The sequence below is a fragment of the Oxyura jamaicensis genome, chromosome Z (genome assembly GCF_011077185.1).
Source record: "Oxyura jamaicensis isolate SHBP4307 breed ruddy duck chromosome Z, BPBGC_Ojam_1.0, whole genome shotgun sequence".
Lineage (NCBI taxonomy): Eukaryota > Metazoa > Chordata > Aves > Anseriformes > Anatidae > Oxyura > Oxyura jamaicensis.
Window position 1 is genome coordinate 21,587,401 of NC_048926.1, and position 21,128 is coordinate 21,608,528.

At 35.2% G+C, this 21,128-nt stretch overlaps 1 protein-coding gene across 4 annotated transcripts in view; it reads left to right on the forward strand.

The window, feature by feature from the left end:
* IPO11 (importin 11) overlaps positions 1-21,128 on the forward strand; it is a 103,628-nt gene that overhangs the window by 31,598 nt on the left and 50,902 nt on the right. For all 4 annotated transcript variants that reach the window (XM_035309037.1, XM_035309039.1, XM_035309040.1 and 1 more), the window contains exons 12-24: positions 1,310-1,502; positions 2,301-2,453; positions 2,670-2,713; positions 3,554-3,644; positions 5,060-5,107; positions 5,675-5,780; positions 7,657-7,783; positions 9,531-9,564; positions 9,739-9,779; positions 11,000-11,116; positions 13,243-13,356; positions 16,462-16,577; positions 18,132-18,208. In XM_035309037.1, the coding sequence (XP_035164928.1) occupies positions 1,310-1,502; positions 2,301-2,453; positions 2,670-2,713; positions 3,554-3,644; positions 5,060-5,107; positions 5,675-5,780; positions 7,657-7,783; positions 9,531-9,564; positions 9,739-9,779; positions 11,000-11,116; positions 13,243-13,356; positions 16,462-16,577; positions 18,132-18,208 (1,261 nt within the window). The remainder of the gene's footprint in view (positions 1-1,309; positions 1,503-2,300; positions 2,454-2,669; positions 2,714-3,553; positions 3,645-5,059; positions 5,108-5,674; positions 5,781-7,656; positions 7,784-9,530; positions 9,565-9,738; positions 9,780-10,999; positions 11,117-13,242; positions 13,357-16,461; positions 16,578-18,131; positions 18,209-21,128) is intronic.

The following is a 21,128-nucleotide window of genomic DNA, read 5'->3' on the forward strand; positions in this document are numbered from 1 at the left end:
ACTTAGATTGCTATTTCTAAGGCACTGTTAGTTCAGTTGAGTCTCTGGTTCTGGTTTACTGCAAGAAAATTAACAAAAATAACCCTTCTATTTCTCACTTTTACAGTCTATGACTTTTGTATTATATAGTACATTTTGAATTTTCAGCTAATTCTGTGCAACCATTAATTGTGTTTCAGAAGGTAATTTTAGCATTGACATTTGCTCTGCCTTTAATAAGTATAAAACCCTATAAAAAGTATAAATGACTTCCCATTGTTTGCAAAATATATTCTGGGACAATGGTTCAGCATAATAATGGGAGGCACATGTAGCTATCAGCAAAATTGAACTGAAGGTACTCTACCCAACATTCTTAGTCTTTATCATAGTACTTCTTTTGAAGTAATCAGTCTTCTTTTGAACTAATAAGCAGAGTATGGGGACACATCTTTTTTTTTTCTTCATAGACCTGGAGAGAAAATACACTTTATTCATAGATAATCTACTGTCTATAGAAATTAAGATGCGAGAATTTAGCTTTAGGCATTTTTGCAAGTAGTAGAGATCAGGAAGTTGTAAGCACATTCTAGACCACGAGTTAGAAGAACTAAGGTGAAGAAACAAGTGCTTGTTCTGCAGTGTGGGGTGTGTGTGGGGGAAAAAGAATTAAAACTTCCTACCTACCCTTGCACCTCCTATCTTTCTTATGTCCCATGTGTTTCATTATGAGAATGTCAGTAGCATCTGGTATGTCTACTGAACAGGTAGCAATTATCTGTAGTGATCCATTTAAATATTTTTCCTTATGTTCTGTGCGCATTGGAATTGCTTTTTGTGATGCAGTATAGGATGTCTGGAAATTGGCAATAATTTGCTGTGTGTTTATGGTCCAGTGGAAATACAGAGGGTTGCCTCTCCTTAGTAGTTACCCATTTGGAGGCTGGAGTTTGTTTTTAAACAACATGAACCATAAATGCTGCTCTAGAAGTACCTGTGGATAGCACCGTGCTAAAATGTTGACGGCTTTAAGTGTAGTGGATGTGTTTTACATACTGTGTTGCTATCAAGTTGGTCAAGTTGAAAACAGGTATTGTTCCTTAAACTTTTAACAAAACATAATTTTGAATGTGAATCAATAATTTAGTGGAGAAACTAGTGCTTCATTAAGCATTGATACTGATCTTTTCCTCATTTCCTCCTTTCAATTTTATTTTCTATAATTTTGTATAATAGTTTTTTTTGTATTTTTTTTTGTGAAAGCATTTAAAGTAAGACGTGAACAAAAATTAATTTGATTTTTTTGCTCTTCTACTTGCTTAATTTCTAGCTTTTGGACTTCCTGGATCAACATCCTTTTTCATTTACGTCTTTAATTCAGAGATCATTGGAGTTCGCTGTAAGCTATGTTTTCACAGAGGCTGGTGAAGGAGTTGTATTTGAGCGCTTTATTGTACAGTGCATGAACCTCATCAAGATGATTGTAAAAAATTATGCTTATAAGCCATCAAAATATATTGAAGGTACTGCTGCTATTTACTAAACATTTTTATATTTTGTGGGAAAAAAAAAATTGCGAGTTGTTAGTGAACTCCTTTGAGTCGTACTTTTGAAGCACTTAATGCATCAATACTTAGTAATATATGCTTTTGTCTCTCTACAGGTAATTCTTGTATTGATGGTTGAAGTGTTGATATATATGGACGTTGATTTGACAAACATACACAGTGTTTGTGTTGGTTGTATAGCATGCATTATTTGTTTTTATTGCTACTTTCTATAACCAGTGTTAATTTCTAAAAACCAAACATAAAATGTCATCCTAGTTGTTTTTAAGATTATATTTGGATAAACTTTTTGAATAGATATGATTTTTTCTTTGAATTCTGTGTTTTTTAATTAATTTCTTCAGTAATTTGATACACGTGTGTGTATATATATACACATATATATAAATCGACAGTAAAGCAGTGTTTTTCACTTAAGTATAACTTGATAAATATTTTGTGAAGCCCTACTGACTGAAAGGCTGTCTAATTGTAGTGTTTGAGAACTCTCTTAAAATTATAGAATCACAGAATGGTTTGAGTAGGAAAGGACCTTAAAGACCACCCAGTTCCAACCCCCTGCCATGGGCAGGGACACCTCCCAGCAGACCAGGCTGCCCAAAGCCCCATCCATCCAGCCTGGCTTTGAACACCTCCAGGGATGGGGCATCCACAGCTTCTCTGGGCAACCTGTGCCAATGCCTCACCACACTTATACTGAAGAATTTCCTCACTATTTCATTGTAATCTGGAATTTTATGCGTTTCATTTCAGATAGCAGTCCTGAAACTCTTGAAGCACATAAAATAAAGACGGCATTTTTCACATATCCAACACTAATGGAAATATGTAGGAGATTAGTCACTCACTATTTTCTGCTGACAGAGGAAGAATTAACAATGTGGGAAGAGGACCCAGAAGGCTTCAGTAAGAAACTTGTATAGTTGGCTGCAATTTATTTAGATACGGGTGTAATACATATACCTCCTACAATATTGGTTGTTTACTTTTTGCAGTCTTGTTAAACCTCCAGAGGGAGCGTGAGAGCTTTCTCAGTTGTCCATGATACTCACATTTAAATACTAAACTTTGTTTGAACCATAGTTGAAATAATGCTTTCTCCTTTCCTTTTTGCAATAATAGCTGTAGAAGAGACAGGAGGAGATTCTTGGAAGTACAGTCTCAGAGTAAGTATTTCACTTTAAAATAAAACATTCTACATCTCTGCATGCATTTCTTGATAGTCTCGTAACCAGGAGATATGATAGGTGGTAAAAAGATAAGCTCATGTTTTTCAAAACAAAAAAAACAACTTTAGAGAAATTTCATTCAAATTAATGTAAATGACCTTCATTTGTTTATCAATAGTTAAACTTTCTGAAATGTATTGGAAACTATGCTCTTCATATTCTAGAAGGGAGGAAAAGGAGTTTGCTTCAGCATTTTGTATTGTGTACAATCTGGTGGTTATTGAAGAGAAGTTGTTTCTTCTTTAAACTGATAACTGACATTATCACTACTGACTTTGTTAGTATACATGATGAATGAAGTACAGATGCATCTGTACGTTTCAGATCAGATCAAAAATGTTATTTTGGAGTGAATCTCCCAATTATCCATGCTGTGCTTTGCTTTGCAAGATATCAAAGCATATTTGCTGGGCTACTTTCAGATTAAAACTAAAATAACGTTGCATATCTAGTGTGTTCCAAAGTGCAAGTATAGCTCTGCATTCAGTCCAAATGACTGAACTAATCCAGAAGGAAACTGAAATACCTACAGTGTGGTCACTAGCTTCTCAGTGATCTGTGTCACGCCACAGATGCAGTCTTGTACAACAGAGCTCTCTAATACTATTTCATATTATATACTGCATAATATGAAATGGTATTGAATATAAAACTGATTTGTCTACAGATTACATTTTAAATTGACTTTCGGTGTAAGATATAGAGCACTTAAAAAATTCAGCATAAAATACATTTTAATTGCCATTGTCTTGATTCTGAATTTTTTTAATTTTTCAGCCGTGTACAGAAGTTCTTTTTATTGATATTTTCCATGAATACAATCAGACTCTTACACCTGTGCTTTTAGAAATGGTTCACAGTCTGCAAGGTAAGTTGTTTGAAACATACAGGAACTGTAAAATGTAGTGTTCTTTGTTTTTTATAAACTGTTTTATCAACTTAAATATTAAACAATGTTATCTTGTGATAGCTAATGCTACATTCATTCTGTATTCTATTTGAAAGAATTTGTTAATACATTAAAACTTGACATAAAAAAACACAATGTGTGTGTAGGAAGAGGAAATCCTAAGGATTCTTTCCTTTTCAGTGTGACTTTTAGATGACTGACAAAGATTGAAGCATTTCTGCTTCTGTGAGGTTCCATGCTTTCTTGAGAATGGTGAAGTTTAATTAAGTCTGTAGATTGTTTTTTACTGGGAACTTTCTATTCAAATGTTGCGAGACAGTTTATGTTGATTTGTCCATGTCTATGCAAGAATCAGGGAAAACAACAACAAAACATTTAAATAGAAAGCTCAAGTTATGCTGTTATTTTGGAGGGTCTAGGGGGACTTCCAGCTCTGTACAGTCTGCTTAGTCTTAAAATCTTAGTCTTTTTCTGTATGAAACAGAAGCCTTTGCAGGCTGAGAAGTTACTTGTTTTGTTTTTTGTTTTTTTTTTGCTCCCAAACTGAACTTTACAGTGGCCATAGAAGATAACAAGTAGTAACTGGCACTTCTCTATCATTTTGGCTTAGGTTTTGTTTCTCCAGGTTGCATCTTACATGACTTACTATAATGTTTTGTATTTGAACTTACCAGAATGGCTCAGTACATCCTATTAAATAGAAGCCATGCTCAGAAAATGAATGTTTATTTCTGACTTCACATCGAGAACCTCTTCGTATACATAAGTTTCTGGATAGTTTGCTGTGCTTTGATACTGGGAATGGCAGATGATCCCTTATAGAAGGGTTAACAGTTATTTTGTTTTCCAAGAATTATGGAAGATACTACTTTTAAGCTATCAGATACTCAATACTTTTTTTTTTTTTTTCCCTGAAGACTCCTAGTACCCATTTCTGGGTATTTTCAATTTGAGACTTACAGTTAAAGTACAAGATAGTATTAAGAATTCATTCATTTTCAGGACTTGGGAAAATTTTTACTTAGGCATTCTAAGCACACATACATAAAGTATATCAGAATAAGGCCAGGTAGTGCAATGTCTACCACATGGTCTTCAATCTGCTCATTAAAATACGATTTTTGACTTGCATATTGCCATGAAACGTAATTCTAACCTGGGGAAGCAAGTCAAAAATAGGTTGTGAAAGCTGATTAGATTTCAGCATATTCACTGAAAAAGGTATCAAAGCTGAAACACGGAATTGTAAGTAAAAATAGCATTGTAGTCCTAATTTAGAACATAGTTGAAGCGTAAGCTCTTTGTTTAAGAAGGCATCTTGGTCGCATTCTTTATTTTAGTTATGCTTTTCTCTTTAACTTTTTGTCTTGTAGGAACTACCAACATGGAAGATACCAGTGCTATACTGATTAAAGATGCTGGTAAATTAAATTTTACTTTACCTTTGAAGGAACAGAGCTGCTATTGTGTATGTGCTTGACTTCTTAAACATTATATGAAGCATATGCAAGATGTATTTTTTTAAGACATTTGGAAAGTAGGATCTAAGTCTTTATTTTTCCTTGCGCTCGATGTCAGTGTTAACTTTTAGAGATACTTGTGTAAAAAAATAGTATTTTTTCAGCTTTTTAACAAGCCCTTAAACAATGTCCTTTACTGTCCTATTTTTTCCTCTCTGCAAGTAAATGAACTGCAATGCTGTCGTGGCTGTATTTTATATATTTTATAAACAAGGATATTTTTTGGCAAAAGAGTTGTGTGAGGCCTCTAACTAAACCACTCCTGAAATTAGAACGAAATCTTCATTGTTCTTACTGTTTTTAGCTGTTTTCAGGAGTGTTCAAGTCTATTTAAGTTATATGCATTGCTTTTGTTTGTTGCACTTAAACTAGCAAAAATGTTTTTAGTCTTAAATTAGTCTGATTATTTAGAATTAAAAATAAAACATCAAACCAAGCAATAAGCATGACTATATTGTTTTTCCCCAGTGTATAATGCAGTTGGACTGGCTGCTTATGAGCTATTTGATAGTGTGGATTTTGATCAGTGGTTTAAAAACCAACTACTAGCAGAACTGCAGGTTTCTCATAACAGGTAAAAACCTTGATTTGGTATGTATTCCTCATTTAAACATGAATTATTGATACAAATCTGGTAAGATAGAAGATCTGATAATTGCAGAACTGAAAGTGCTTGTTATTTAAAACACATCGACTAAACAGAGGCATGAAATATGAATAGGTAAACAGTCACAGATATGACAATGTTTATGAAACTTATCTTTTGTTAATGTTTGTAATTGTGGTGGCTACTTTCCACGCTCTGTAGATATCACTCTGTCCTCTTGAAGCTCTTTGACTTCTCTAAACTTTCTCAGGACAGCCATGTTTTCTTATTTAAAGAAAATTACTTAGGTCTCCTGACTTTCTAGAACCCCTTTGGCAGCAAAGTCCTGAAATCTGTGGAAGTGATTTCTGTGAAGCTGTAGCTTAGCCGAGGTGGTGATTTGTTCTTCTGTACTAGTACAAGCCTTCTCTAGCACTCTACAGTTAATTTGGCCAGCAATAAAATAGGGAAGTAAGGGTAAATTTAAATTATGTTTACAAAGTGTGAATGATTACAGTCTGGTTCAGTGAGAAGATTATTACATAGTTTGTCTGCCAAGGGTTTTGCATCCCACCAAAGTGCTCTTCACTTTGATGGCCTTCATGTGAGTACCTGTATTTAGTGTCTCTCTTAAGGTATTTTGAAAGATATTTTTGATACCTCAGAGTAGAGATGGACAACTCTGACTAGGAAGACAGTGTTCCTCCAATTTCCTGAGGCTGTCACCCTTCCTTTGGGGGAAGAACACTAAATCCTTTTCTACTGCTATCCTCATTAGGTGAATTCCAAATCACCCTTTGACTCAGAATATGTCTTACTGTGCTCTTCAAAGTCATTGGTAGTGAACCTAATGTCCTTTGAAAAAATAAGCTATTTTTTCTTCTGTATTTGAAATTCAGGTAACAGTTGAGTCTGGTGAAATGAAATATGAACTAATCTGTATAGCAATGCCCTTAAGAGCTGCTATAAGTTGTAAGTGACTTTCCGTAAAGAGCTGCTATTTGACTTCTTTATTTGTAAATGGCAGTTATAAACATTTTCTTACAAATACAGTTGAATTTCATGTACAGTGGAAGATCCTGCTAAACTTAAAAGTTAAATACTTGTCATTACAACATACTTCTAATTATTTACTTTAATTATTTCTGCTGGTGCTTTATTTTTTTATCTTCCTCATTAGTCTTTTTTTTTTAATATCACAAATTCATCCTGCTATCTGCCAGTGGCCCAGTACTGTAATGGTTATGCTAAATGTCAGAAAAATGGGGAAAAAATGAGAGATCCTCTATATATGATTGTTCCTGTGCAGTAATTCTGCCCCAGCACCAATCTCTAAAGCTGCCATAGTATTGGCAGCATATTCTGTTTTTGGCATATTTATGGTGGTATATTTATGCAATCTACTCATATACCATAAGCAAAAACTGACAAAAATCCTCCACAGGTGATATATTTTTATTTATAGTAGGAAAGACACCTAATCATACCATTTGGTTGACATTTGTGATATCCTGGCATGAAATTCCTGTGGGGGCAGGAGCTCGCAGTGTTATGCGCAAAATAAACTGTGTTTCTGACATCTTCAAGATTCATTTAGGAAGAGTTATGTTTTTTTTTCTTTGTTTGTTTGTTTGTTTTCAGACATGAACTTGTTTCCCAACCCTTATGGTGAAGAATTTTGATTTGGGGAAAAAACATCTACATTAAAGTTCTGGAAAGTTGGTCTTGATAAAATAATATTTTTAATAGTTGTCCTGCAGAATATTGTTTCTGTATTGATTGTTTGATTTTTTTTTTTTCATCAAAGTATTTTAGAACAGTAAGCATAATGAATGAATATGATATTTTTTCCCCTCTTTTAAAGGTATAAACCAATACGTCGACGAGTAATCTGGCTGATTGGACAGTGGATTTCAGTTAAATTCAAATCAGACTTGAGGCCTATGTTATATGAGGCAATTCGTAACTTGCTTCAAGACCAAGACCTAGTGGTAAATATAAGAAATATTTTGGGTTACACATGTTCTATAAACACAGGTGAAACATGCATACTGTACCTTATATAAACTTTGGAAACTCAATAACATCACACTTCAAAGTCTGTTGTGTCATGCAGAAAATAATCTGTTGGGAAGTTGTGAGGGAGTTTGTGGAAATACTGGAAAACAAGTTCACAGGCATCAAACCAACCTTTAAGATGTCCTGTAGGTGATAAATCTGGGAAAATGAATGTAAAGAGCAACCATCTGTTTGGTAACAAAGTTGTGAGGCATCTTGAGATAAATCATTTATTAACTCAGGAACACTTTTTGTAGATAAAACAAGGGTATTCTGTGAAATAGTCTATGTGGTATACAATATTATTTAAGCATAAACATAGCTATTGTCTGCTGGCAGGTTATGATAAATGTCATAGGTTGCTAATCAATTTGAGCGCAACTCTGGTTTCAATCAACAATTTCAGTTTACCAGCAGGTGAAGTTAAGTTGAGAAGCTGTATTAGTGTTTTTTGTTTTGAACAGATCTAGCATCTACCCAACAAACAAAACAAAAGAAAAAACAAACAAAACTGCCAAAACCTAGCTAGTTTGTTAAATATTACTAGCTGGCAATCTAACAGTTATTTCTGTGATTCCAGAAAGCTTTAGCAAAAGCAGGATGGATTTCCCTGCCAATGTTATGACTTCTTTGTTAGTGCTTTCTCGATATCTACCAGGGAAGAACATTCTACCTTTTGAGTTAGATTTATTTGCTTTTTGGGTGACAACATGACATGAGATAATCTCAAGTTAAACTCATTCATTGTTGCGACAGTTTCTATCACATGCTTATGAAAGAAAGATCTTGCTTAATTCTTTCTTGACTTTTGTGAAGGTTTTGCTTGAGTAGTTTTACCAGGTGCTATTTCCAGGCAATGCCAAACTAACTGTAAAAGATACTAAAATTAAAGCAAACAAGAACGTGTCTTGAGTTGAACTAAAAACATTTCTTGTATCAGAAATAGTGTGGCCAGCAGGACTAGGGAAGTGATTGTTTCCCTGAACTTGGCCTCTGGTGTGGCGGCACCTCAAATAAATAGTGTACAGTTATGGGCACCTGGCTACAAAAAGGACATTAAGGTGCTGGCGTGTGCCCAAAGAAGAGCAACAAAGCTGGTGAAGGGTCTAGAGAATAAGTCTTATGTGGAGCAGCTGAGAGAGCTGGGATTATTTAGCCTGGAGAAAAGGAGGATCTGGAGACCGTATTGCTGTCTTCAACTGCCTCAAAGGAGGTTGTAGCAAGGTTGGTGTCAGTCTCTTCTCCCATGCAGCAAGCGATAGGATGAGGAAATGTCCTCAATTTGTTCTAGAGGAGGTTTAGCTTGGATATTTGGAAAAATTTCTTCACTGAAAGAGTTGTGAGGCATTGGAAAAGGCTGCCCGGGGAAATAGTTGTTTCACCATCCATGGAGGTATTCAAAAGACAGGTAGAAGTGGTGCTTAGGGATACGGTCAGTGGTCAGTAGACTTGGCAATGCTAGGTTGATGGTTGGATGTGATGATCTCAGAGGTCTTTTCCAACCTAAATGATTCTAGGATTCTATGTTTCAATAATTTCATAACCAAATTTGTTAGAGGATGACAGAACACAAAGAACAATTCAATTACTAAAATAGCTGGTTTGATATTTTTCGATACTATGTTGATAATCAGGATAATGTTTAATGGACTTAAGTGTTATGCATATTTTGTCTTTCAGGTTCGTATTGAAACTGCTACAACACTGAAGTTAAATATCCTTTTACTAACATAGAAACTTGATTAATTCTAAATTAGATGTTACTGGAAAATAAGCAGCTTTAAAATTACTACCAACATTTTCACATTATAATTGTTATGTATTCAGAAAACACTACCTTACTGTAGTCTTGTACAATGTGTATTACTTTCCTTAATCGCTTTTTTACCTGTTGATGACTTTGAATTCAGAACTGATCAGTTCTTACCGGTAAGAGCACTTATATGGATGTATTCTCATGAGCTGGCATATCCGTAGAGAAAAGCAGGAAAAAACATCATGTCCTATTTCATTTTAAACCAAGCTATTTAGTAATCAGTGTGTATGTGTGTGCATTTATTTTTAGTTTTCATAGGGCAAAATGTGAAGATTCATGTTGCTGCCTTTAAGGTTGTTAACGTGCAGTATTCAGACAGACAATTCAAAACCTCTCTGTTATGACTATTACAATTTCTTCTTGTGGTGTTTATTATTATATATACCAAGTGTTACCAGATGCTAAGATTTTTTCATGCTCAGACAGTATGTATGCTGTTGCTAGTGAATAGTTTCCTTCTTGCCTGTTTAAAGCAGTACTTTCCAACATTGTTGCACATCAGTAGTAAACATAGACATGTGGTTAAAATAGTGAATTAAAAACATGGATTTGTTCTGCTATTTTGGTGTTTCCTAACGTGGTCATCATTGCCGGCATTGAGTAAACAATTAAAATGCTACTTATAAATGCAGCAAAGATTTATTTTGATACTTAAATTTAGCAGGTGTTCGTCCTCATTAGATTATGACCTGTGTGTTAATTGTAACTCTTTGATGGGAGGTGGAGGGAACAAAATGCAGAGTGTATCTACACTCTGAACATTGGAATCGGTTAAGATGTCTTTTAAAGTTCAAAATCTAAAATTTACCTGCTGATTCAAAAGCTAGAAGACCATATATTTGCTCTAACCCTAGCAAAGTGTTCCTTCTGGAGTGATGGCCTTCAGCTTCATATAATTGTATTTGTGAAATCTCGTTCATACCATCTGAAACATGAAAACGATCTGTGTTCAGATTGATTACATACTTAAACTGTTAGGTAAGAGCGTATCTGAATTATGTTGGTTAGCTGAACATCCGGTGTTGCATTTTTCCAAATGAAAGGGTAACATTTTGCACACTTTTATAAACTTTGAAAGACACTTAATCTTTCGGTGTTGTAAGCATACTACCAATTAATATCACTGATTGGAAAAGGTTCTTCATCGAGACGGTGGCAGAGCACTGTTTGAACAACACTCTCAGACATAGGGTTTGATTTTTGGGTGGTACAGTGTGGAGCCAGGAGTTGGAGTCAATGAATGTTGTGGGTTCCTTTCGACTCAGGATGCTCTATGATTCTTGTATAGTATTTTTGATGGTCTCATCCCTGTTTTTTTTTTTTTTTCTTTTAGTATTTGGAATCCATGTTTACACTGCTCTTTCAGCTGCTTCAGGAAGTAACAGAATGTGACACAAAAATGCATGTTCTTCATGTTCTGTCATGTGTGAATGAAAGAGTCAATGTACAGGTATTTTTTCTTCCAGAATTCAGACAGTGTTAGCTTTGTAGTAACACCACAGAGAACTTACTGTTTTTGGCTTCTGCAAAAATAGTAGAAAAATGGCATTGGTTAGTCAACCGGTTATTGTTATGGTAGGTGCCTATATTATTTCCTTTATTAGGTCATCTACTTCTTAGCTTTCATTTATCTTTTTGTGTAATATTGTTCTTGTTCCATTACTATAACTTTTAAAATTACTAGCTATTTTTTGCATTCACTAACCTTTTGGACTACAGAATGAATTCCTCTGCTTATTTTAATGCATTTCTTGCACTTTTTTTTATTTCCATTTTGTATTCTAGTCTTTCATCTGACCTATAACTTTATTAAACCTTATATATTAAAAGAGATGTTTCTGGGAACAAAATGCTTTACATTCCCAGGGAATGCAGTTAACTTTATTTCTCATTGGCATGGGTAAGGATCAGGATTGCCTGTACAGCACTAGTTAATACAAACTTGGCGTTTTGCATGCAGTTACCAACTTTCTGCTAAAATATACTATTTGGTTTAAGCTTAAAAGATATTTTTGCAGATATAAAAATGAGTTGTTGACTGCTTTTGTCTTTCTGTTTTGCTGTTTTACTCTATTAAGGGCAGAGACAGTGCATGCTTTGTAGTTTCTCCACCTTCTACAAGTAATCCCGTCTGAGAGCCAAATGTAGCTCTCCTAATTTTCCATCGTAGGAAAAGTCAACATGACAGCAGATTTCCCTGCATTTGTATTTATATCAGCCATGGAAGCAGCAGGAAAAGCAAGTTCAGTAAGAGTCTTTATGAGTCTGTTAAGGTTAATTCATTATTAAGTACTGTAGGAAAAAAGTAGACTAAAGGTTTAGCCTGACAGAGCATCATAGAAAAATTTAGGTTAGGACAACCATCTGGAGGTACAACGCAAGCTCACAGCATGTCAGAGGTTATTCAGGTCCCTCTCCAGCTGAATTTTGAATATTTCTGAGAATGGCGATTCCGCAGTCTTTGTTTTGAATGAACACTTGGTGTTTTATAACTGTGGATGAAAGCTAGCATCTGGCTATTGACTCTTGTTTCTGAGAGAAAGCAGTTGGTGTGTGGTTTTATTTGTGCTTTCTTTTTAGTAGGGGAGAAACTTCTTAGATGACACTATCTGTGAATATTACTGAGGTCGAAAGGGTTTATATAGGTTTTAGAACTATGTTTAGTGTCTTGTCATGGGCTCTTCTATTCTTGTCATTATCACAGGGTAGATATAACCCTGTAGTGATTCTGTCTTTCTCCCCAGAGCTGACATTGTTAGTTTGAACTAGAATTCAGTGGAAAATGACAATTTTCTTGTTTCTATTTAAAATTTTATGTCATTCCTTCTCTGAAAAAGTCTAAGTTTTGATCTACATTGGAATATTTATATTTGAGTTTACTTGATTATTCTTGTTTTTTTGTACTTTTCACCATTTTGGAAAACTTCTTAAATTTAAAATAATCTTTAGGGATTGATAAATGCTTAATTCTTAAGCACAGAAAATAAAACTCTAGCTTGTTAATAGTCCTGCTGTTACAGGTGTCAAGAGAGTAGACATACACTTAAAATGTGCAATAGGTAACTTCATGGGTATTTTGCTTGCAATTGAGAGTTTGTGGTTCTTTGCTGAAGTCCAGTGTTTTTTTTTTCCAGAAATATGATGGTGATAGATATAACAACTTCAGATGAGTGTCCTGCTCTGGAAACTTAGTATGTTTGAAAACTTAGTGTAGAATAGCATTCAGGAACCACATATATGTCTCTAAGGATCCTTTTTCCTGGCACTGCTTCTGGGCTTCTTAAAAGATTCAGCAATTGTGTTGTAGTGAAGATGCTTATCATACTGATACAAAAATGTCTTCAGTTATTAACTTACTGTTCATGTTCTCTTTAAGACTTAAGCTTTATTGTCACCACAAATGTTACCATAGGTAGCATGTTGTTTTCAAACCACTATTCAATCAGAAATAACTTCAGTTGCAGAATAAGGAATATGCTGCTTTAAGACATCTTAAATCTGTCAGAAATCACATATGGGGTAAATTAATGGCATTCTTTCACATATTAAGAAACACATTTGTGTTCTGAACTTCAGATACGACCATATGTAGGATGTTTGGTTCAGTATTTACCACTCCTTTGGAAACAGAGCGAAGAGCACAATATGCTACGATGTGCCATTCTAACCACCCTAATCCATCTTGTTCAGGTAAGGTGTCAAAAATGTTGCTAGTGTCTCCTTCTCTTTTCTCTTACCAGCCATGTCTGCAGGTTCTCAGTGTGTGTGTGCTGGGGGGAGGGGCGGTTTTTACATATTTATATAGATAAATTGGATATACTTTACATAATTTGGCTTTAAAAACTATTTTTAAATGCCATTCAGTCTTATAAAAACATAGTGCTATGAATGGAGATAACCACAGCTAATGTTAAGTATTCAACTGTTTTGTTTCCAGAGGGTTCTTCAGGAAAAGCAGTTCTTTAAGCAGATACGCTTGTGTTCTAGAGCATTTTAGTTTGGTTTTGTAATCTGGGAATTGATCCTCTTTTAGTGTCTGTGTAACATCTTGTTCTGGCTTCCTTTGTATCCCAGAAGACAAGAGGGAATGTCAGTCTCTTCTGACAAACAATGTATATGCTTCAGACTTCAGCAGTACAGGTGCACCTGTTTCCTCATTGTGTTTCATTCAGCTCTCAGGGATGCAAAATTCCTATTTTGGTTGCAGGCTTTATGTGGAAAATGAGCCATTTCTAAATCATAGGCCAAGAAGAAGGACATCATAACTAGCTTCAGAGTGGTGCCTTCTTTTTTTTTTTTATTTGGCTTTTAATCAGGTTATCCTCAAATGTTTATCGTTTAAATCCTGACTGTTTGGTTTAATGTCTTTCAATGTTTTTTTGGCATTAACTAATTATGGGTCATGTTGTTTATTTAGCATTCTGACACTTCTGTTACCATTTTTACTGTTGTCTTTTTATTGTATAACCTGTGATACCTGTAATGTGCTCTTACAATAATTTCTGCAACATTATGTAGCACATGGGGAAAAATACTTTTTTTCAGCTTTTATGATGTTCTCTTCTGCTTTGTTCATGTGTTACATGGAGCAGAGGTAATAGCAGCTTTGAGCTGCCTGTGTTGCTATATAATAGATTTGCATCACGTACACTTGTGTTTATATTTCAAATTATGGTTTTCTTTTGAGAATTCATCCATGCTTCTAAGTCTCTTTTTGAGTATACTTGAGTATTTCGTCTTTTTCTATGTATGTTTTAAAATGGTATTGTCGGAACTATTAAACTTTTTTTTGAACATGGTCTGTCACCTTAACTTTGTTAATGACTGCAGCTTCTAAGTGCAATAACATGAAAGTAGTAATACTGAGAATAAAGGTGAATAAAATGATTCAGACCATTGTTTTGTAGATTGTTGTAGATTTTTGTTTTTGTAGTTCTGCATGTTGTAGGAAACTTTTCCTGGCTCAGAATATATTGGTGGTGTTTATCAACATTAGGTTTCATTTACAGATAGTTGTTCATTTAGTTAATTTTGTATAGTTCACTTACTGTCTTACAGTTCTCAGAACTCAAGAAATCTAGGTAACTTTTAGACCTAGATTTTGCTATATAACATTAATGTGCAATGTTGTATCTAAATGACAGTTGCTGGTAATCTGTAGTCACATAAACAAGTTTTGACCTTTTTTGGGGGGTGGGAGGAGGGCGTGAATTCCTGATGGTAATTTGCCTTTCTTCCCTGCTTTTCTGTGCTATAGTACTATGCATTCTGTAATTCTTCTATATGCTTACTATAGGTACGTTATAGAAATTATTTGCGGCTTTATGCAAAGACAATGATAAGATGTAGGTATAACTAAATCCTTGAATCTGAAATAACAAGAAATATCACTGCTCTGGGCAGGAAAAAAAATACAAATAAAAGGCAGTAAGTTAATTTAAATAATAATAAATCTATAACCATATACTGCCTGCAGAATTAATGCTATTAAACAATTCCCTAATATGCATTATATCCCACCAGCCCACTTTTTCTAGTCCATACGGTATCTCCTAATAAATAAATGTAGAATTAGCAAAGATTGTGAAGGGCTTTTAGGATGTAGGGTAGCTTCCATACAGGAAAAGACTGAGTATGCAGTCAGTCTTGAACCTCGGGAAAGGTGTGACTAAAGGGATATTATTAGAGGTCTATGAAAACATTAACAGTGGAATAAAAGCGTAAAGGGAGCTGTTATACATTACATCTAAAATAAAAGTTATGGTTCTTTTAAAAGGCAGGTTAGTTCTTAAAAAAAAAAAAAAAACAAATAATAATTCCATAATGCATAAATTGTGGAATTTCTTACAGACCACTATGGAGGCCAAAGCAAAATAAACTCAAAAGAGTTTAGACACATTTATGGAAGGTTCTTTTTCTTTGCTCTTGTTTCTCTTTTAATCAACATTAGTTTAAAAATAGGAATAATACATTATTCTACAAAATAAAACCTTAATTGAAAAACCACAGATAATTTAGACTTAAGATTACAAGTATTAGTAATCATATAAAAGCTGCATTCAGTTAGCCTTAGTTCTTTCCTGTAGTAATATTTCAAAATGGCCAGTAGTTTCCAATTTAAGAATTCCAGTGTTTGTAAAATTAGTTTTAATTTATGAGTAGCTTCAACAATGGTTATCTTGAGTGTATTTTTATTTATTTTTTTATTATTATTAACTGATGTAAGAAAAATGTATTTTACATCCTTGGGAAGGAAGACATCTTTGCATATGACTTATGGATCACTTAAAAAAACAAACAAAAAACTTTATCATTAGTCTGTGAATTTTTGTTTAGGAACGAAATCAAACACTTCTTCTGTTCTTAGAATTTGTATAAAGATGTAAGATGTGGTAATTTCCAAAAAGTAATTCCTTTCTGATCTTTAGCCATAATTTATTCAGCATGTAATCATTTAGTATTTGTTAAAGCTATGATTTCTTCAAGAAATTGAATGACCAGTGAATGTTATTTAGGAACATGTATTGTTCTTGCATACCATTGGTAGCTGCTCATTCTCCAAAAGTTTATATGAATTTCTCAAGACTCGTTTAGAAAAAGCTTGAGTATCAAACTAAGCAGCTTCATGTTGTATTAAATGGAAGCAGGCTCAGTGTTTGATCTCTCAACTGTGTGTTTACAGTGTATAAATAGAACAGCATTATAGATCTTTTTCAATTCTATCCATGAAATGATTGAGTTAATTTTTTTTTTTTTTGAAGCATTTTACATATTTTTTTTTGTTTACTCTTACAGGGCCTGGGAGCAGACAGCAAAAATCTCTATCCTTTTCTACTTCCGGTTATTCAGCTAAGTACAGATGTTTCCCAGCCTCCACATGTCTATCTTCTGGAAGACGGTTTGGAGTTGTGGTAAGAAAATTCTTTATCAAATTCTAATACTTAATTCTTCTTTTTATATCTTCAGAAGAAAAAAAAGGAATATAACAAAAGCTTTCTAGATATCTTACCTTGACATCATCTATACTAGACATCTTCTAAGAAGTAATGTTAAAATGCTGATAAAAGAAACACAATTGAAAGTGACTACTTGAGTAGGAAATCCTTTATGAGGCAGTTCGTAGCAACGTATGGTTTTGTTTAGATAATAAAGAACAAGACAAAGTCTAGAATCTCTTCAGTGTTCATGCTGAACTAACAATTTGACATGCTTGACTTGGGCACAATAACCCATTGATTCTCAGAGCTGGTCGCTGGAAGAGATGGTGTGTTCTAAAGGAATAAAATGGAGAAGTTATCTTTCAGGTGTCATGCTATCTTATGCTATCTGGTGACTGAGCATAAAATAAGAAGTGGCACTGATCTATTTTTAACTGCCTCGTATAAAGGGAGAAAACTTATCCTGAAACAAATTCAGCACATTTTTTTCCTACAGGATAGGAATATATTGAAATTGTCTTAAAACAGTGAGATATTCATTAGATATAAATTGTAAATAAGTATCTGTAGTTCAAATGCCTAACCTGAAAATGATGTTTTTTATATTACAAACTAAGATTTATAATGCTGTTGGTGGGAGGAGCAACTTTAAATTGCAAGATCTTCACAAAATTAAAGACAAGGTTTCAGATCAGAACTTTCGTATTTTATCTTACCAACCAAAACCATTCTATGATAAATTAATGCAGATCTTGAGGTGGTTGTTCTGATGCCTAATGCTGAAGAATGTATATGGTATTTTATGTTGTTCTAGAGCATCAGAGATATCTGAATGGAGAAGGCAGAAATGTGTGGGATGCTGAAACCATCTCAAATAGTTTTTTACTGTAGCTCTTGAAGCACTGCATACCTAGTCCTTACATAATCAATATTCCCATCTTCCATCTTCTCTGAGTTCAGCCCAGGATCCCCAAGTTGGATGCTTAAACTTTCTCACTGCTCCATTTTTGAGGCTTTGTTAGTTCATTGTTTTTTTTTTTTTTTTTTTAAACCAACAACCCTCCCACCTGTAAAACAAACAAACAAAAACCACCAGTAGGATATCTTTGTTTTAATACCTTTAGCAAAACCAATGACTCTACTAATGTGTATTTTTTTTCTCAGAAAGAGCAGTCAGGCATTAGAACAGGTTGCCCAGGGAAGTGGCGGAGTCACCATCCCTGGGCGTATTTAAGGAAAGGGTGGATGTGGTGCTTAGGGACGTGGTTTAGTGGGTGTCATTGGTAGCAGGGCAGTGGTTGGACCGGATGATCTTGGAGGTCTTTTCCAACCCTAATGATTGGTTCTATGATTCTATGTACTGTAAAGGACTGATACTGGACTTGAAATATGCTTCATGCAATTGTTATGTGTGTTTTGTGTGTCATGTACATGGTTACTTCAAGTTACAATGCTTTACATCTGTCAAAATAATTAGTCAATGTTACTCATAAGTCATCTGAATTATTTCATTCAATCTATTCTTAGGTTAGTGACGTTGGAGAATAGTCCTTGTCTTACACCTGAACTCCTGAGAATATTTCAGAACATGTCCGCCCTTCTTGGTGAGCCTTTTACTAATAGAACTTCAGTTTGCTTTTTTTTTTTCAACTTCTAGTATCGTTACTGAAAATCTAACACCAAATTTGCTGAGTTTTACTGGTGTGGGTTATATATTTGCCCGTTCTGCTTACAGCCATAATGATGATTTCCAGTTTCAAGAATTGAAGTTTCCATTATTAGCTTTTCCATTATTTGGTCAATAATTACATACGAGGTTTTCAAACTCCCTAAATGTTTAAAAGTGTATTGGACAAGCAATGCTGAAATTAAAGGCAGTAGTTTTGCCTGAGTTGTTGCCAAATATAAACTTAATGAGAATTAAGGTTCAGCTTTCTTTTCTTTGTGAATAAATGCGGTATAAAAATTTCGCATTTCAATTTCATTATATAAATATTTTTGCTTAATGAAATTTTTAGTCTACAAACATTCCCTTTCTCCTCCTTGTTCTGTGTTAATAGTAGGTGGTCTTCTCTGGGCAACTCACAGTATAGAAGTGGTCATGATTTTTATGGTAGTATCACACTACCACTCGTGTTAAGTTCAGAAATGGCCTGTGTTTGTGCTTTCCTTACATTTGCTGCTTCTGTTTTCTGCCCACCCTGTTCTGCTTAGTTTTCAAGCAATAAATCCCATGGTAGTAATAGGTATGAATGGAAACCGTGGCACACTCTTCAGACAAAATGTGGATGTATTATGAAATCATAGAACCAGATGGCCAGCTCTCTGGGCTGCAAGAAAACATAGCTGGCTCATGTTGAGTTTCTTATCAACCAGAACCCCCAGGTCCTTCTCCTCAAGACCGCTGTCAATCCATTCTCTCTGTCCAGGCTGTATTTGTGCCTGGAATATCTCTGACCCGTGTGCAGGACCATTCACATAGAGTTGCCGAACTGTGTGAGATTCACAGAGAGCTACTTCTCGTTTGTCAAGGTCCCTCTAGATGGCATCTGTTTCCTTCAACATGTTGACCGCACAGCTCAGTGTTGTCCGCAGGCTTGGTGAGGGTGTGCTCAATCCCACTGTCAATGTTGCTGACAAAGATGTTAAATTTAGCCAGTCCCAATACTGACCCCTGAGGAACACCACTTGTCAGTGGTCTCTATTTGGACACTGAGCCATTCACTGCAACTCTCTGAATGCAGCCACCCAGCCAATTCCTTATTGGAGTGGTCCATCTGTCAAATCTAATTTGGAGACAAGGTGTTGTGTGGGACAGTGTCAAACGCTTTGCACAAGTCCAGGCAGAGGATGTCAGTTGCTCTTCCCCTATCTACCAAAGCTGCAGCCCCATTGTAGAAGGCCAGCAAATATGTCAGGCATGTGTGCCCTCAGTGAAGCTGTGGTGGCTGTCACCAGTCACCTCCTTATTTTCCATGTGCCTAAGTGTCGTTTGCAGGAGGATGTGTTCCATGATGTTACCTGGCACAGAGTTGAGACTGAATGGCCTCTAGTTCCCCAGGTTGACTTTTTTTCCCCATTTTAAAGAAACAGATGTTATGATTCCCCTCTTCCAATCAATGGGAACTACACAGGACTGCCACAACTTCTCAAACATGATTGAGAATGGCTTAGCAACTTCATCCACTGGTTCCTTTAGGTCCTTTGGTTACATCTTACAGGACTTGTGCACCTCATTCCCCCAGTTCCTTCTTTTGCCTTCTGCGACTTGGGTGGTGTGCCTAGAGCACTTCCTGGTGCAGATTGAGGCAAAAAAGTCATTGAGTACCTCAGCCTTCCCCATTTCACGCGTAACCAGGTCTCCTGTTTCCTTCTTGAGAGCCCCCATGTTTTCCCTAGTCTTCCTTTTATCAGTGATGTACTTCTAGAAGTCCTTCTTGTTGCCCTTGACATCCCTGGCCGTATTCAATTCTACCTGGGCTTTAGCTGTCCTAACTTGACCCCTGGCTGCTCATACAACATCACTGTATTTGTCCCAGGTTACCCATTCTTGCTTCCACCATCTGTAGGTTTCCTTTTTGTGTTTGAGTTTGTCCAGGAGCTCCTTCGTCCGACTTCCTTGTATAGCCTTGAGTTACTAGTTTACTTCTTGATCATTTTTCTGAGAAACATTTGTTTTCTGTGTGTCTTTTCAGTCAAAAAGTTTGATTTCTATAGTCCAAAATAGTGTATATTTTCCAGAAAGCAGAAACCATTCTGATGCATATTTTGCCTGCAATTCCCTTTTTGTTATATCTGGCTTGACTGCTTCAATGTATCATATACATGACAATGCAATGTTGAAATAGTGCTTGAATCTTAGGTTAGTGCTAAATTTATTTTAAAGCTATGTAGTTATAAAAACTGTAGTATTTCCAGTATGCCTTAGGCACCTGGATTTTTGATACATTGTACCTGTACCTGTAAAAGGGATCCTCCACTTAAATCTAAAGCAACAGCACAGTTTAAGCTGTAGCCACCTGAAGAAGAAAATATGTTAATTGGAAATGACTGTGCAAGTTAGTAAAATTACTGCTCAGTCTTAGTTCTACAGTACTTTCTCCAGTATACAGAGGCAATGATGATAGGAAACTTCCAACATATAAGAAGAACACTCCTTTACCCATCCTTCCCACCATGGTGATGTAACTGTCAGGACAAAGTAGTTTAACTGGCAAGTTTGTTTATTTTCAGTTGGACAGATGCAGAATTTTTATTTTGAGTTCCTCAAATTCTTAGTCTCAAGATCCTGATGTCTTATGTGCTGTAACTTTCTCAGATAAAATAAATGAAAAAAATGCACTTGAGTCTGGTTCTCATTCAGTGTTATGTTTCCAAAGTGGAAGCTGTAAAGCAAATCTTCTGGTGAAGGGGAGGTCATCAGTACATGATTGCTTTGCATGTGTCTTTTGGAGCTGGCAGGGAGCTATCTTCAAGGCACTCCACAAAATTATTTTGTTGGAAATACAGTATAAGGAATATGAA